This window comes from Tachyglossus aculeatus, chromosome 1 (genome assembly GCF_015852505.1).
Source record: "Tachyglossus aculeatus isolate mTacAcu1 chromosome 1, mTacAcu1.pri, whole genome shotgun sequence".
Classification (NCBI taxonomy): domain Eukaryota; kingdom Metazoa; phylum Chordata; class Mammalia; order Monotremata; family Tachyglossidae; genus Tachyglossus; species Tachyglossus aculeatus.
The window spans coordinates 155203742-155221822 of NC_052066.1; the positions used below are offsets into that span (position 1 = coordinate 155203742).

At 48.9% G+C, this 18081-nt stretch overlaps 1 protein-coding gene across 1 annotated transcript; it reads left to right on the top strand.

Moving 5' to 3' along the window:
• The first annotated feature begins 370 nt into the window (after positions 1-370).
• LOC119931329 (alpha-1-antitrypsin-like) lies at positions 371-9809 on the top strand. The gene is made up of 5 exons (XM_038749927.1): positions 371-502; positions 4863-5491; positions 6463-6733; positions 7836-7983; positions 9560-9809. Exons 1-5 carry the CDS (start codon positions 387-389, stop codon positions 9749-9751), a joined length of 1356 nt encoding a protein of 451 aa, XP_038605855.1. The 5' UTR covers positions 371-386; the 3' UTR covers positions 9752-9809.
• The last annotated feature ends 8272 nt before the right edge of the window (positions 9810-18081 follow it).

The following is an 18081-nucleotide window of genomic DNA, read 5'->3' on the forward strand; positions in this document are numbered from 1 at the left end:
CCGACTCTACCCCATGGCTCCTACGGGTGGCCTTCTGGAGGCTCTTGAGGCAACAGGCCCTGGATCCTTCTCCAGCCCGGAGGAGAGCATTTGCCCTCCCCAAGGGGAGAGCAGCATGGAAGGGGGGCAAGAGAGTAGGAGAGGTGCAGTTGCATTTTGGGATAGGGAGTGGGGCAGATGCCAACTGTGGGGAGGTTTGCAACCAGGAGAGGTGGTCTAGATTGTTTTCGGGAAAGCCTTCTAATGTTGCTCAATCATTTCAGAGCATGTGACCCAGCCACAGGCCTGCATACTTTGTGAACTGCCCCCGGGGAATGGGTCAATCCAATCCTCGGAAAGCTATTTGGTCATTGTTTGCTCTGGGCAGCTACCTGTGGATCAGGTTAATGCTTAGCCTGGGCCTCCTCCCCCTCCCTGGGCCATCGGCCTCCTTAAATGGCATCTTAGGGAGCGGGTTCTGGACAGACCCGATCATCATCGTGGGTGACTCCATCATTCAACTGTAAGTAGACATATGCCAAACCTTTCCGTTCCTGTGCCATGTAGTTTTTCCTTTCTGAGATGAGGCTGCAAAAGACGATGGGGTCTTTCTGAGATGTCACAGAGTACAGAGGTCGAGTCAAACCTGTTTAGGTAGATAAAAGTCATCCCCTGGTACTCTGTTCTCCACGGGGATGCCTGGCTTAACCAAAAAACCCTGTGAGAGAGGAGAGAGTACTGAGTGCAGTGGCCTCACCCTCTCTGTGTTTTCTCTGAAATCGGCCTGTCTGAGCTCCCTTCAGAAATGGTTCGAATGTCAGGGCTCAAGCAGGGTGCAGACACCCAGATTCATGGGTCACCACAATCATGCTTGGAATGTTACCTGTGGTGCTTCTTGCTAGCCCATCATTAGCATGGTGTTTGGCACATCATTCCAACAGCTCAAAAGATAAGGTCCCACTCCATCTCACATGGGGCCCAGGGTCTCGGGGGAGGGAGATTCGGTATCGAATCTCCATTTTCCGATGATGAAAGTGAGGCAGAGGCAAATGTTCCTCTAAGGCGAAAACCCTGTGAGTGGTGTACCTGGAGTAGCAACCTGGGCCCCCTTGCCTCCTAGGCCCTTTCTCCAAGGCAACGCCACTGCCCAATTATTCTATATTCTGGAAATGAGCTATCACTTCATTTTCAGAGAAGGTCAATTTGGACACTTTTGAAGGATGTTTTGAAGGACACGTTTGAGAAGCAGCATGGCCTAGTGGAAAGAGCAGGGGCCTGGGGGCCCGAGGACTTGGGTTCTAATCCCAGATTTGTCTTTTGTGTCTGTTGTATGGCTTTAGGCAAGTCTGTGCCTCTGTTACCCCATCTATGAAATGGGGATTAAATCCTACACAGACCCGGGAGTTAGAGGGCACAGATTGAAATCCCAGCCCTGCCAGCTCCCTTCTGGATGACCTAGGGCAAGACACTTCACTTCTCTGAACCTCAGTTAATTGATTAATCAATCAATAGTTTTCAGTGGGCTGAGCACTATATTAAGAACTTGGGAAGGCACAGCACAACAAGATTACCATCTAGAAGGGGAGACAGAATTAATATAAAAAAGTAATTTATACTAATTGAGTCCTGAGGGATTGGGGGTGGGGCATATATCAAATGTCCAAAGGTCACAGATCAAAGTTTATACATGACATAGAAGGGAGAGGGAGCCAGGGAAAAGAAGACTTAATCAGGGAAGGCCTCGAGATATGACTTTAATAATGCTTTGACGGTGGAGAGAGTGGTGATTTGACATACATGGGGGGGGGGGGAGGAAGTTCCAGGCTCGGGGGAGGACATGGGAAAATTTAATGGTGAGAAGAATGAGATAGGGGCACAGTGAATAAACTGGCACTAGAGGAGTGAAGTGGGCTGGGCTATAGTAGATCAATGAGGTGAGGAGAGATGATTGAGTGCTTTAAAACCAATGATGAGGAATTTCTGTTTGGAGGTTCTTGGAGGCCACTGGAGGCTCTTGAGAAGTGGGGAGACATGGACAGAATGTGTTTTTAGAAAAATGATCCATGCAGCAGAGTAAAGTAGGGGCTGGTGTGGGGAGAGACAGGAGGCAGGGAGGTTAGCGAGGTGGCAAATGCAGTAGTCAAGGCAGGATAGGATAAGTGTTTGGATCAGTGTGGTACCAGTTTGGATGGAGAGGAAAGAGTGGATTTTTTGGGATGTTGTGAAGGAAAAACTGACGGGATTTGGTGACAGGCAATATATGGGCGGGATGAAAGAAATGAGTCGAGGACTTATGACCTGTGTGGACTTGTGAGATAGGGAGGATAGCGGTATTGTCCAGAGCAATGGGAAAGTCAGGGGTGTGACAGGGCTTGGGAGGGAATATGAGTTCAGTTTTGTATATTTTTAGTTTGAGGGATCAGCGGGACAACCAGGTAGAGATGTCCTAAAAGCAGGAGGAAATGCGAGACTGCAGAGAAGGAGAGAGGTCAGGGCTAGAGATGTAGATTTGGGAATCATCCACATAGAGATGGTAGTTGAAGTCAAGGGATTGAATGAGCTCTCCAAGGAAGTGGATATAGATGGAGACTAGAAGGGGCCTTGAGGGCCCCCCACTGTCTGAGGGTGAGAGTCAGAGGAGGAGTTTACAAAAGAGGCTAAGAAGGAGTCAGACAGTCAATCATGTTTATTGAGCCCTTACTTTGTGCAGAGCACTGTCCTAAGAGCTTGGAAGAGTACAATATAAGAGACAGATTTCCTGCCCACAATGAACTTACAGTCTAGAGGGGAAAACAGACATTAATATAAATAAATTACAAATATATGCATAAGTGCTTTGGGGATGGGAAAGGGGATGAATAAAGGGAGTAAGTCAGGGAGCAAGCGGAAGGGAGAGGGAGAAGAGGAAAGGAGGGCTTAATCAGGAAGATGAGAGGAAAACCAAAAGAGGACAGTGAATAAAGTTTCAAGGAGAAAGGGATGGTCTACAGTGTTGAAGATATCTGAGAAGTCTAGGAGGATAAAGATAGAGTAGTGGCTGTCAGATTTTGTGAGAAGAAGGTTATTGGTTACCTTAGAGAGGGCAGTTTCCTTGGAATGAAGCAAGAGGAAGCCAGACTGGAGGGAATCAAGGAGGGAATTGGAGGAGAGGAAGTGGATACAGTGGGTGTAAACAACTCTCTCGAGAAGTTTGGAGAAGAATGGTAGGAAGGAGTTAGGGTAATAACTGGAGGGAGGGTTTTTTTAAGATAGGGTATATATAAGCATGTTTGAAAACAGTGGGGAAGAAGCTGCTGGAAATTGAATAGTCCAAAATGGCAGTCAAGGAGGGAAGAAAGGAAGGGGCGAGTATTTTAATAATGTATTTAGGGAAGAAACGAAGGTCAGAAACACAGAAACACAGGTCAGGTCAGAAATAGAGGGGTAGAGGAGGCAAGAGATCTCCTTGAGTTACTGCAGGGAATATAAAGGAGAGTGGAAGAGGGTGGAGGAGATGGGGGATTGGAGAGGAGCAGAGGAGATTTTAGGGAGATCACACCTGATGGTTTCAATTTTGTTGATGAAGTATGTAGCCAGGTCATTAGGAGAAAGAGATGATTGGGGTGCAGTGACAGAAGGTTTGAGATGGAAGTTAAATGTCAAGAATAGCTGATGGGGGCAGTGATATTCGATTGAAAAAGTATTAGTCTCTTCATCTGTAGAGTGGGGATGAAATTTGTGTTCTCCTTCTCCCTTAAGACTGTGAGGTTCATGAGGGGCAGAGCCTGGGTTTGATTTGATTATCCTATATCTACCCCAGGGCTTAGTCCAGTGCTCAGCACACAGGAAGCCTTTACCATAATTAGGAAGAATGTAACAAAAACAATGCCGTTAGTGCCAGAGGGCTGGCGGCAACAGGATGAGTCTTCATCACCTCCACTAGATCAACTGATTCTGATTCAATATATATCAAGCACTCACTGTATGCAGAGCCCTGTACCAGGAGCTTGAGGTATGGTGAGAAAGCACTCCATAAGCTGAATCCATTGCCCTGTCTGGAGAGTCAGTGATGCCAGTTGGACATCGATCCTTTGGAGAATCGTACTGCTTTCCAGATGGACCCAGATTTCTCCTCTCCCCCACTTGCCATCTGAAGTGGCCATTGTCCTTTTCTCGGCCCCAGCAGGCCGAGTCCGGCAGGAGAAGCATCACAAAAGCTAATAAGTTGGGAAAGACAAGGATGCATCCAGGGTGGGTCTCTAGAAGGCTCTTATTGTTGAGAGAGGGATGGGGCTAGGCTGGAGGAAACAGCGGTCCATCCCTCTGGCTAATCAGGCAATGGTACCACTGCATGCCAGCTGCTGTCCCAAGCACTCAGTGGGAGAGCCTATGCCAGAGTCGGTAGAGATGATCCCTGCTCCACAAAGAGGATATGGGGGAAATTGCAGGGAAGCACCGAATTGGGACAAGTAGGTAAGGGAAACAGATTTGAATCACTCTGAGGCTGATGTGGGGTAAGTATTCATTAACTCTGTGACCCTAAGTGACCAGGGAAATGATGTCACCAAATGTAATAATAATAATAATAATCATAATGGCATTTATTAAGTGCTTACTATGTGAAAACACTGTTCTAAGCACTGGGGAGGTTACAAGGTGATCAGGTTGTCCCGGGGCGGGGGGGGGGACTCACTGTCTTAATCCCCATTTTACAGATGAGGTAACTGAGGCACAGAGAAGTTAAGTGACTTACCCAAAGTAACACAGCTGACAATTGGCAGAGCTGGGATTTGAACCCATGACCTCTGACTCCAAAGCCCATGCTCTTTCCACTGAGCCACGCTGCTTCTCAGTGTAACTCAGCTGACTCTGACCAATTTCATGTGTCTGCCTCTCCTTCCTAGGAAGATGTCACCCTCTGTCTTCCTGCTGCTGCTGGTTGCTGGGCTCCTTCCTGCGGCCCGCTGTGATGAGGTCATTACCACACCAGCTGCTCCCCAGGACCCCGCCGAGAGCCTCACACCTTCCTACCAGTTCTCGGTCAACATGTTCGACTTTGCATTGAATCTGTACCGGCAACTGGCTTCTGACTCCAACTCCACCAACATCTTCTTCTCCCCACTGAGCATATCCTCAGCCTTCGCCCTGCTGTCCCTGGGAGCCCGGTCGGCCACCCAAACCCAGATCCTCGAGGGCCTCGGGTTCAACTTGACACGCATCTCAGAGGCAGAGATCCACAAGAGCTTCCAGGACAAAGTCCGCTCCCTCACTCGGGCCGACAGAGAGTTCCAGCTGGACATGGGTAGTGCTTTGTTTGTGGACAACAAACTCAAGCTGCTGGAACGCTTCTTGGAGGACGCTAAGAACTTGTACTCCTCGGAAGCCTTCTCAACCGACTTCAATGACCCGGTGGCGGCTGAGAAGCAGATCAACGATTATGTGGAGAAGGCAACGCATGGGAAGATCATGGAACTGGTCAAGGACCTTGATTTACAAACCCTCTTGGTCGTGGTGAATTTTATCTCCCTTAAAGGTGAGGTGGGTGAGGGCACTGTGGCGTTTGGTGAGTATGCCCCATGGGGAACCCATCCTCTTGGCCTTCCCATCAATGGGGTCATCAAGCAGGATGACAGAGGGGGCGGAAATGATTCCAGGAGTGCTCACAGACCTGCAGAGGAGAGGGATGCCCTGGCCAATTGCGGGAGGTTATGGGAGGTTGGGGGCACAGATCCATTTCTCCAAGGTGATGGATCAGTGGAGTGCACCACTCTCCATTCTCATTCTGATATTTTCGGTCATGGGCCAGTGGGCTGGACCCATTCCCTGGCACTAGAGAGCCAGTCCACCCCTGCACACCCCAGTAGGTGAGGAAGACCCAAGATTCAGTGTTCGGCCCAAAAGCATCAAAAGATCCATCTATGTATGTGGTGCCTCAAAGGCCTGGGTTTCCTCAGGTGTCCTATTCCCCCCAAAAAGGAACAGACCCATGGCACAGAGGCTGATCAGACCTTCCCAGGCTCCATCCGCAACCACTAGGCAGGAAATCCTAGCTGGGCAAGGAAACGGGTGGTGAAGTTGGGATTGGGGCAGCCCTGCAGCCCATTTCTCAGAGAAACTATCTGAACCTTGGCATGGGAAAACCAGATTGATGGTCTGTGAGAGGATCATGGCTTCCATCTTGCCATCACAGGTGACGGATCCTGATCCCTTGAGGCCCTGACCATACAGGACGGATAGGGCGGGTCACAGCCCTCCTTCTTCCCATTGTGATGGGGAAAAGGAGGGGCTCAAGGCTCCAGAGTGCCCCTGGGAGAGAACAGAATGGACGCATGACTGGTGACAAGACACAAATTGAAGGAGCAGGGAAGGGGCCCTCCAGCTGCCTAAGTGAGCACCACCCAGATCCCTTGCTGGAATTGTCTCCCTCTGTCCCTGGCCACAAGGGAGGCATACGACACAGGCATGGAGGGCAGAGTCAAGCCATCATTTCCATCTTTTCACTAGTGAAATGGGAGAAACCTTTCGATGAGGAAAATACCAAGGAGGGTGACTTTTTTGTGGATGAGAAGACGACAGTGAGAGTGCCCATGATGCAGAGGCTGGGCATGTACAACTTCATGTACGACAGAGAACTCTCGTGCCACGTGGTGCTGATGCAATATGTCGGCAATGCCTCCGCTTATTTTGTGCTACCACAGCAAGGGAAAACGAAGCAGGTGGAGGACAAACTGTCGAAGGATCGTATTCTGAATTGGTTGGAATCTCTGCAAAGGAGGTGAGAGGGTAGCTCTCCAGAAAGCCCCATTGTACTCTATGGCTAGAGGCATGATGCCGTGCAATCCCCACATGAGGCACTCGCTCCCATCCTGCCAGGGCATCTGGTAGGGCTGGGAGGATAGGATGGACCCCATTTGCCCTCTGCACAATTCTGCGGTCTCCTCAATCGACAGGTGGGGATGTCCAAATTAATCAGAAGGCATCCACGTCTCCTCTTTCCTCATAATTGTGGCCAGATTTTTTTAAAAAAACTATTTCCGGCTAGGGGGTGGCCAGCTCATCCTGAGAGAAAGTGTCTGGAATGAAGAGTCAGTGGTTGCCCAATTCTGGTGTCCAGATCTGGGGTGGGGGAGGCCGGTCTTGGGGTTGAACCAGCTCCGGTGTTTCATCCCCACTACCTCAATCTGAGGAGCAGCCCTGCATGAGCTGGATGTCTCCCTTGAGGAAAGGCCAGAGGTCCCATGATTGGTGTGCCAAGAACCAGGGCCTCGTGGAAGGCTCCAGACTCCATGGAGGACACCTCATGTAAGGGGAAGCAACTGGGATGAGTAGTGATGCCCAGAATGCTCAACTATGCCATTCAGGGACCTTAATTAGGAATTGCATAGGAAAATGGAGTACCGAGAGAACAGGGGATCTAAGCCTGGCTGTGTCTTTGATCCAACCTGGGACCGGAGATCCAGGAGCCAACCATAATCCCTGTAGGGCATGCTGGGTGTGCTTGAGAAACCTCATCACAAAGGGGTCTCTGCCCCCCATATGCTTTCCTCCAGCTGTTGACCCCAGGCTCCTCTCCACTACTCACCTGTGCGAGAGCATGACACCATGGGTAGTCCACCAATGGGGCTTGAGTAATCAGGACTTCCGGCCCATTAGATGTTCATGTGTCCCTGAGGAGTGTTTCCTCCATGTATGTCAATAGAGGGCCAGGAGAGCACACGGTATCCAGGTGGTTCCTGCTGTGAAAGTGGAACAGACAATGGTGCCTGACAGAGGCCTCCATCGACTGCACACTCACAAGCCACAGGCGGGAGCTGCTGGAGCTGCTTCATCTGCTGGACCATCCTAAACATCCTTTTTTCATCTTCCTCTTGGAACAGGTCGCTCAACTTGGTTCTTCCCAAATTTTCCATTTCAAGCACCTACCAGCTTGAAAAGATCCTGGGAAAACTGGGCATGACTGACGTGTTCAGTAACAAGGCTGACCTCTCTGGCCTCACGGACCAGGTCCATCTCAAGGTCTCAAAAGTGAGTAGATGCCACAGGCTGGACCTGAAGACAGTCCACAGTGTGTAACTGACACAATTGAATGGGGAAGATATAGGACAGATGTTCCCTACTCAATTTATCCTGAGTGGAATACAATTCCTCAATTGGATTAGGGATATTCCTGTGTACTGTAGACTCCTGGAGACTGGCTTAGAATCCCCCAGGCTGAGAGACATTGAAATAACCAAATGGTGCATGGGCTCTCTTAGCTCTCTTTCAACAGTTGCCCCTTTGTCATCAATCTCAAGGCTGGGGCTCTCCTTCAGGGAAGGTGAACATCATCTCCTCTGTTTGCCAAAGGAATAGGTGTTTGACAAATGGCACATGACACAATGGGCCTCGTCCCTGGGTTGAACATGAGCCAATCGAGCCTGATGCAGTTAGAGAAGCAGCATGGCATAGTGGATAGAGCACAGGCCTGGGAGCCAGAAGGTCACGGGTTCTAATCCCAGCTCTGCCATTTGTCTGCTGTGTGACCTTGGGCCCTTCACTTCTCTGTGCTTCAGTTACCTTATCTGTAAAAGGGGAATTGAGACAGTAAGCCCCACTGTAAGTACCCACCCCAGCCCTTAGACCGGTGCCTGGCACAGAGTAAGCACTTACAAATACCATAATTATTATCATCATCATTATTATTATCCTGCACAGAGTTCACGGCCCAATGGGAAGGGTGGAGAGGAATTAGTTACCAGTTTTCTAAAGGCAAAACTGAGGCAAAGAGTCAGGTGGCTGTGTAGGAATCGGAATCTGGGTGCTCCCTGAGCCCACTCTCTTTTCATCAGCATCCCTAGCCATGACAAGGAACGCCCATTGTGTTGGGGCCCACAGGGTGTCTTCTTTCCAGGGAAACTTTTTGACCCTGGACCAGTCCCACGGAAGCTCTCTGGGAATCCCAACTGCACCATGCCTTGTGCCACATCCACTGATTGTCCTGGGATGAGATCAGGAAATCAGGGTGGTGGGGCCGACCTTCTCTGAGGGGCGTGCAGATGTGCCTCTCCAGAGTTTGGGGCAGAATGCAGGGATCCCACTAGGAGAGTCTGGTCCACCAGGGAAGAGATGGATGCTGTCTCGCAGATCCGTCTTTGCTTCCTGCCTCTCACAGAGTCAGCCCCATCTGCTCGGTGGTCAGATCGCCCAGCTATCCCATGTCTCCCAGGTCCACCAGCCAGAAACTTGGGTTTTTCTCAATTCTCATCACCCCGGGCCCCAGCACCGATGGCTTTGATTCAACTGGGCCTCCACTCCTGCTTTAATAGAACCTCCATTTTATGGACAGGCGATGAATGGAGATTCAGCGCCCCTACCCCTCCATCTGTGCTCCTGTGTTTCTGCCCCCTCATCCCTGCCCCTTTCTGTCAGGGCTCTGCCCATGCTCATTCGGCACCCAGGACTGCTCCCCGAGGGCCTGCTCTATTGAGGTAATCCACTCCCAGGCTTTCAGGGCTCCCGCCCTCTCCTCTGACCCCAGAGTCCAACAGCAATTCTGGTCACATCGAGGGTAGCTTCCATGTCCTACATCGGGTCTGCTGATGCACCTTTCTGTTTTCCTCAGGCCGTGCACAAGGCCATGCTGAACGTTGATGAGAAAGGGACCGAGGCAGCAGCGGCCACTGCCGTGGAAGTCATGCCCCTGTCCCTTCCTCCCACCGTGGTCTACAACCACCCCTTCCTGGTGATCATTTTTGATAAAAACACTCAGACCACGCTTTTCATGGGGAAGATCGTCAATCCCACGGCCCCATGAGCCCCTGCAGGCAAGATGCACACTTCTCTGCCCTCCATCCAATAAAGAAGCGTTCCGATCCAGGTGTCGATAGTTGAAAGCCAGCCCAACAATTTCCGGAGCTCCTTGTACAGAAGGAGGGGGGCTGGGAGTGGGGGGGGGAATTGAGCAGGTAAAGGGCAATTATGGTTATCCCTTGCAAGGAACAACAGACCCCATTGCGTGTCCTGGCTAGCTGAAGGGGATTCATTTTCTGATTTTGCAGTGGCTGGTGATCTCACCTGAGATTGGTTTTGGGCAGAGGTTTTGGAGGAGTGGGAACACATGGAGAAGACAGTCTCTGCCACCCAGATTGCTTTTCTCAGAGAGGAGCATGTAATGGAGAGAGGCAAGACTGGAGAAAGGGAGTTCAGTGAAAAGGCATTTGAGATGGGATAGGTTGGTTGCTTGGACTGGCATGGTGATGGTCTGCCTGGAAAGGCAGAGGCAAATGCTGGAGATGTTGCAGAGGCAAAACAAACGGGACACAGAGAGGCATTGGCCGGACATCTGGGCCGAGAGGTCCCCGAGGCAGAAGGAGACATGAGACCACAGGGGAGGAGATGGGACGGAGCCAAAGACTGCCAAATTCACCTGGATTTTTGATGGATATTTTGCTTTATAAGGCAAAATTTCCACACCTGCTACGTTCTCCATTCTATAGTCCCAGTTTGTCACTGGGCTAGTTTCCCGGGACATTATTCCAATGTGCCTGGGATCTTGAACCTCTTGTTTATCGGGCATTGGGTCGAGTTGGGCCCAGTGTCCTCCCAACTCCCTCGATCAGAGCATTCCCTCAAACCAGCTTATTCACTGAGTGCTTACTGTGTGCACAGCACTGTATTAAGCACTCGGGACAGTACAACAGAGTTGGTAGACACATTCCCTGCCCACAAGAAGCTTGCAATCTTTATGGGGAGACAAACATTAATATAAATAAATAGTTTCCAAATAAGAATGTAAGTGCTGTTGGGCAAATATCAAAAATGCCTAAAGGTCCCAAATGCAAATGTGCAGATGATACAGAAGGGGGAAGGAGATGGAAAAATATTGGAGAAAGTCTCTTGGAGGAGACGTGACCTTAATATCTGATGTAATACAGCCGGTATGCACTCTTCACTCCATCTTTTTTGTAATTGTTAAGCATTTACCATGTGCCAGGCTGAGGTAGATACAAGTTAATCAGGTTGGACATAGTCCATGTGCCACATGGGACCACAGTCTTAATCCCCATGTAACAGAGGCAATAACTGAGACATAGAGAAGTGAAGCGACTTACCCAAGGTCACATAGCAGATGAATGATTAGAACCCAGGTCCTGACTCCCAGGCCTGTTTGGATAGAGCACTGGCCAGGGGTTCAGAAGGTCATGGGTTCTCATCCTGGCTCCATCATTTGTCTGCTGTGTGACCTTGGGTAAGTCACTTCACTTCTCTGTGCTTCAGTCACCTCATCTATAAAATAGGGCTGTGAGCTGTGAGCCTCCAAGGGATAGGGACTGTGACCAACTCAATTTGCTGGTATATACCCCAGTTCTTAGTACAACGCCTGGCACGTAGTAATTGCTTAACAAATACCATAATTATTATCACTATAGGGAGTAGACAGGCATCAATACAAATAAATACATTACAGGTATGTACATAAGTGCTATGGGGCTTGGAGGGGGGAAGAACAAAGGGAACAAGTCAGGGTGACATATCAGGAAGTGGGAGAAGAAGAAAGTGGGGGCCTAGTCTGGGAAGGCCTCTTGGAGGAGATGTGCCTTCAATAAGGCTCAGAAGTTGGGGAGAGTAATTGTCTGTCGGATTTGATTGGGGAGGAAGTTCCAGGCCAGAGGCAGGATGTGGACCAGGGGTTGGGGGTGAGACAGGCGAGCCCAAGGCACAGTGAGAAGGTTGCACTAAAGGAGCAAAGTGTGTGGGCTAACTTGTAGAAGGAGAGTAGCGAGGTGAGGTGGGGGGGCAAGATAGTGGAGTGCTTTAAAGCCAATGGTGAGGAGTTTTTGTTTGATGTGGAGGTGGATGGGCAACCACTGGAGCTTTTTGAGGAGTGGGTTGACCTGTCCTGAACGTCTTTGTAGAAAGCAGTGGGGAATAGGCTGTTGGAAAGTGAACTGTTGCAGAGGCCAATCAAGGAGGGAGGGGGCAAGTATTTTAATAATCAGTCTTGACTGACTCACTGGAGGAGGGGTGGGGTTTACTCTGATATCCACCAGAAGGAGGGTCCTGCCTATGGATTCCATTGCCTCCCTCCCATGTCATAGCACCTGCTCGGTCTGGTGGGCTGAGAAAGCCAAGACCCAGGAAGACCCTTCACTTCCCCCAGGATGAGTGTGGTCCAGCCTCCTTCACTGCTGGGTATGGAACCCATTGCCTGAGTGCTGGAATCTCTGGGGACAACGACGTCTGAACACCCGGCAAGAAACATCGCATGGTCCTGCTCGTCCACTGGGGTTCCAAAAGTGGCAATCCCCTTAGCCTGGCAAGTCCCATGTCATAGCAGTAGGTTTCCAGCCCCAAATCCCAGCCAGAGTGTTCTGATCTCCATCAGCCTCCTCAGCACAGGAGCTCTCCTGTCCTCCCCTTTGAGAAATCGGCAGGTAGGAGAACTTTCATATGGTGAACCCCAGATCTCCCTGGCCCCATCTTCACCACTTCCCAAGGTTGGGACCAGGCATCTCCCAGAAGGTCAGGGGTCACTTGGGGAAAGGCTCATCGTCCCAACCCTTGGAAGTTCATGGAGAATGTGCTCTCTCCCAAGGCTTCTTGGATCCATGTTTCTCCTCAGCACATGGAGCTGCTCCTCTGGTTCCTGCTGAGGACAGGTACCGACACATTGAGAATACTGGTGAAGAGACTGCCGAGATCCAAAATAGGATCTTGGACCAACTGTATTCTGCCCTAGGATGCCTTAATTCATCATAGGGACTTTAAGAAAGCAGCCTGGCTTAGTGGATAGACCATGGGCCCGAGAGTCAGAAGGACCTAGGTCCTAATGCCGGCTCTACCACATGTGAGCTGTGTGACCTCAGGCAAGTCACTTAACTTCCTGGCAGTAACAAAAGGATCAGGAGTGAATAGTAAATAGAACACAAAAGGATGGTGTGATCGGGGCCATTTCAAGCATAGCAGGAAAAGGACATTAGTGCCACAAGAAGAATCAATAATCTCATCATGACCCTGCTTTTTGCATTATTTTAATGGTACTTGTTAAGCGCTTACTCTGAGCCAGGCACTATACTAAGTGCTGGGATAGATACAAGATAATCAGGTTGGAACACAGTCCCTGTCCCGTATTGTGCTTACAGTCTAAGTAGAAGGAAGTAGTGTTTAATCTCCATTTCACAGATGAGGAAACCGAGGAACAGAGGAAGTGAAACGACTTGCCCAAGGTCAAACAGTAGACAAGTGGAAGAGCTGGGATTAGAATCCAGGTCCTCTGACTCCTAGGCCCATACTCTTTCCACTAGACCACACTACTTCAAGATTGCAAGCCTCCCAACCAGAGGACACCCCAAAATAGAATAATAATAATTATTATTATGGTATTTGTTAAGCATTTACTATGTGCCAAGCACTGTTCTAAGCACTGGGGTAGACACACGGTAATCAGGTTATCCCATGTGGGGCTCACAGTCTTAATCCCCATTTTATAGATGAGGTAACTGAGGCACAGAGAAGTTAAGTGACTTGCCCAAAGTCACACAGCGGACAAGGAACATCCCAGATCACAAGAGTTGAGGAAGCCCACCTTCAGGGAGGAACTGTGGAGTGACAAAGAGTGTAAGACATTGTAAAAAGAGAGAAGGGATGAACCAGTGAACTGTAGTGGAAATCCTGACATTTTGTCTTCTTCTTGGATTGGTAATGACACCAGGATGATGGGTGAAATACTTCCTTTTTTCGAGGGGTTTCCCGCACAGGAATCCCAGTACGTTGCTGACAAAGGTGGACGTTGCCAGAAGACTCTCCTTCTCAACAGAAACGGGCCTTGTCCTAGATCACTCAGCAGGGCTGATGGCACCCTCGAGCACTGTCGGTCTGCCTCCAGATGGTTTATCTCTCTGCTAATGCAAATGGGCTACCTGAATGCTCTGTGGAACTTCAATTGCTTAGTTTTTTTGAAGGGGATAATTAGACTCGGGGTCCTCAGGATCCTTTCAGCTGTACTGATCACATTCTCATCCTCCTGCAACCTGCTGGGGAAACCCTATGAACCACTGAGACTTTCTGGAGGGATGGAGGGAGTGGAGTCTGAGCAGAAAAAAACATGGGAACAGTACTGGGGGGACCTGCCTACTGATAGCAGCCTCTCAAGAACTATGATATGCTTCTCCCTACTTTACCAAGAGTGCCGTGACCAAGATGGACTCTCTCTCTCTACTCCCAGGGCCGCAAGCCCCATCTTGATCCAGCCATGGGTCTGACGCGATAATCCTGTAGCCAGCACAGAATCCCATATGGGGGAAGCCTTATCTCTACCCATGACTCAGTCATCACGAGGGGTGTGAGACCAGGAGTCAGGAGACCCGGGTCCCGATCCCTTCACCAGATGCACAGTGTGGAGTGACTCGCCCCAAACATGTGGGGGGTGACATGTGTAAAATGGAGATTGAATGCCAGTTCCCCAACCTGTGTGGGATGGGAGACCTGGGAGGGATCAATAAGGCCCACATAGGAAGGGATCCACCCCGGTGCTCAGCCCCACTTCTTTCAAACATGCCCACATTTCCCCTAGCCTAAAAAACCTTCCCTTGACCTCACGGCTCCCACCAGTTATCGCCCCATCTCCCTCCTACCTTTCCTCTCCAAACTCACCAAGCGAGTTGTCTACACCTGCTGTCTCAAATTCCTCTCCTCCAATTCTCTCTTTAAGCCCCTCCAGTCTGGCTTCAAAGGAGACTCCACAGAAACCGTACTCTCAAAGGTCACCAATGATCTCCTTTTAGACAAATCCAATGGACTCTACTCCAAAAAGTTCAGGATTCAGTTTTGAAAGTATTTGGAATTCAGAGAGAGCTGGAGCAAGCTAAAGTGCACCAATTCATGCTGCTGTGCAAATGACAACTGAATAGGTTGACTGTTTTATTTCTTTCTCTTTTTTTTTCTTTTGAAAGTTGAGTTGGTAAGTTTATTTTTTTTTTAATTCACAAAGTGACTTCCCTCGTGTACCATAGGAGTTTTGGGTAAATTTTTCCATAATTGGTATTGAGCTCAGTTCTTACCTGGTCCAAAATTTCTCTAAACTACTGGTAACTGCAAGGCCCTGGGTGTGTGGGTGTTTATCTATGGTTTATTTGTCGTATGCATGAAGAGCATCCATATATAAAAAGTTCTCATTTGACATTACAGGGAAGCGCCAAGAACTTTCACAATTACTTTTGGCTTATCCATATTTGCAAGCGCCCCATCTTCATGTCCTAATTCTCCAAATATGGCTTAATAGGCCTTGCCAGATGATCACTTTGGTTTGTGTATCCAAATGTCCTCAGAGTTTATCCTGGTCCCAGATCAAGTTCTCACCCAGTGCTGATTAGTGTACCATTTCTCCTCCCCCTCCTTTATCTACTAGTTTCTTTTAGTTGCCATACAAGTCAGGACTTTCAGTCAGGGCATTCAGTGTTGTCATGTGGAAGAGAGAGCTGAGTTTTAGGGTTTAAGGAACGGATCCAGTTAAACAATTTCCTCCACCTCTCTCCCTGCCTGAGGCTGAGCCTGAGAGCTATAGGTCTGGAGGCTGACTTTTTATGAAGCAACAGTTACGCAGCTTCAGTGGGGAGAGTAGAGACCCCTAAAGTGCAGGGCCTAGGGAAATTACTTCATCAAGTCCCAAGCCCTTAAGCTCTATCAGGTTTTCCAAACTTTTGATTCCCTCTTGAAGTCCCCAGTACTTCTCCGCCTAGCACATGACGACTTGCCAATTACTTTGTTGGCAAAGTTAATGCTCTCAAGAGAGAATGTCCCAAAGAATATCACCTCCTCTCCACTCCTGGAATTCCCTTTCTCCTATTTCTAAAGAGGAGGATTCCTGCCTATTCTCTATTCTCTTGATCTGCATTACTAACCCTGTCTCTGCTCACCTCCTAAAAACTACTTGCTCCTATTCTTCTCCCCTCCCTCACTGTTGTCTTCAATCCCTCACTCTGCTGGCTCCTTCTTTTCAGCCTTCAAAGATGTTGTGGTCTCACCCATGTTTGAAAAGCCCTTTATAGATCTCACAAACTCTCCAATTATTGCCACATTCACCTGCTCCTAATCCTCATCCAGGCTTTTAGAATGAGTCTTTACACTCACTGCTTTCACTTCCTCTTCAACAAATCTCTTCTTGAGCTACTACATTTGGATTTTTACCCTTTTCTGAGACCATCAGTGACCTTCTCATAGCCAAATTCAATCGGCTCTATTAGCATGGCATACTGTTTAGAACACAGGCCTAGGAGTCAGAAGGTCATGGGTTCTGATCCCTGTTCTGCCACTTATCTGCTGTGAGGTCTTGGGCAAGTCACTTTACCTCTTTGTGCCTCAGTTACCTCATCTGTAAAATGGAGATTAAGGCTGTGAGCCCCATGTGGGACAGGCACTGTGTCCAACCTGACTTGCTTGTATCCACCCCAGCACTTATTACAATGCCTAGCACATAGTAAGAACTTAACAAATACCACAATTACTACTATTATTATTATAATTATTATTACTCCATTCTAATCCTCCTCAGCCTCTCAGCTGCCTTTGACACTGTTGACCACCCCCTCTTTCTGGCAACATTATCTACCTTTGGCTTCACTGACATTGTCCTCACCTGGTTCTCCTCATCTCTCTGTCCATTCATACATAGTCACTCCTCCTGTGCCTCCCACCCCCTAACTGAGGGCGTCCCTCAAGGTTCAATCTGGATCCTCTTTTATTCTCCATATACATGGACTCCCTTGGAGAACTCATTTGCTCCCATGGCTTCAGTTACTGCCTCTATGCGGATGATACTCAAATCTACATCTCCAGCCCTGAGCTCTCTTCCTCTCTGCAGTCTCACATTTCCTCCTGCCTTCAAGACTTATCTATTTGGATGTCCAAACTTGAAATGTCCAAAACAAAACTCCTTATCTTAACACCCAAACCCTATCCTCCCCTTCACATTCCCATCACTATAGATGGTACCACCATCCTTCCTGTCTCACAAGCCCATAATCTTGGTGTTATCCCTAACTCCTCTCTTTCATTAAACCCCCATATTCAATCCATCACTAAATCCTGTCAGTTCTACTTCCACAACATTGCTAAAATCCACCCTGTCTTCTTCATCTAAACTCCTACCATGTTAATCCAAGCACTTATCTTCTCCCGCCATGATCGTTCTCTCAGGCTCCTTGCTGTGTTCTCTGCCTTCTGTCTCTACCCATTCCAGTCCATACTTCTCTCTGCTGCCCAGATCATTTTTCTGCAAAAAACACTCAGGACATGTTTCCCCACTCCTCAACAAACTCCAGTGGTTGCCCATCCACCTCTTTATCAAATAAAAACTCCTCACAACTGGCTTCAAAACCCACAATCATCTTGCCCCCTTCTACCTCATCCCACTACTCTCCTACTACATCCCAGCCCGCACACTTCACTCTTCTAATACTAACCTTATCACTGTATCTCGATCTCATCTATCTCATCTCTGACAACTTTTCCACATCCTGCCTCTGGCCTGGAATGCCCTCCCTCCTCAAATCCGACAGACAATTACTCTCTCCACATTCAAAGCCTCATTGAAGGCACATCTCCTCCAAGAGTCCTTCCCTAATTAAACACTCCTTTCCTTTTCTCCCACTCTCCTGTGTCACCCTGACTTTCTCCCTTCATTCATCTCCCCTCCAAGCCCCACAGTACTTATGCACATATCCACATTTTATTTATTAATAATGTCTGTCTTCCCCTCTAGACTGTAAGTTCATTCTGGGCAGAGATTGTGTCTATTTATTGTTATATTGTACTTTCCCAAGCACTTAGTATAGTGCTCTGCACACAGTAAGCACTCAATAAATACAATTAAATGAAATCATATTTATTGAGTGCTTACTGCATGCAGGGTGTACTGGGTAGTGTGTTGTGACCCTCATGACTCATCTGCCTCCAGGCATATAGTCCATTATCTGGCCCACCACGCTAGGGGTCCTTGCCATACTCCAACTGAGAAACACCTATTGTCGTGGTGGTCTCTTTCCCTGCTGCCCACATCCAGGGGAATGCATCTCTCGAATCACGTGCCCAGTCTCCCTGAGCACATCTGGGATCCTCTGCCCTAGGGTCCCAATGGGGTCTCTGATG

What these genes read in the sequence shown, in the direction of transcription:
- LOC119931329 (XM_038749927.1), top strand. Translation starts at nt 387, where the DNA reads ATGCTTAGCCTGGGCCTCCTCCCCCTCCCTGGGCCATCGGCCTCCTTA. An exon ending in GAATTTTATCTCCCTTAAAG is followed by an intron (nt 5,492 to 6,462) that starts GTGAGGTGGGTG and finishes TCTTTTCACTAG; the next exon opens with TGAAATGGGAGAAACCTTTC. An exon ending in TTGGAATCTCTGCAAAGGAG is followed by an intron (nt 6,734 to 7,835) that starts GTGAGAGGGTAG and finishes CTCTTGGAACAG; the next exon opens with GTCGCTCAACTTGGTTCTTC.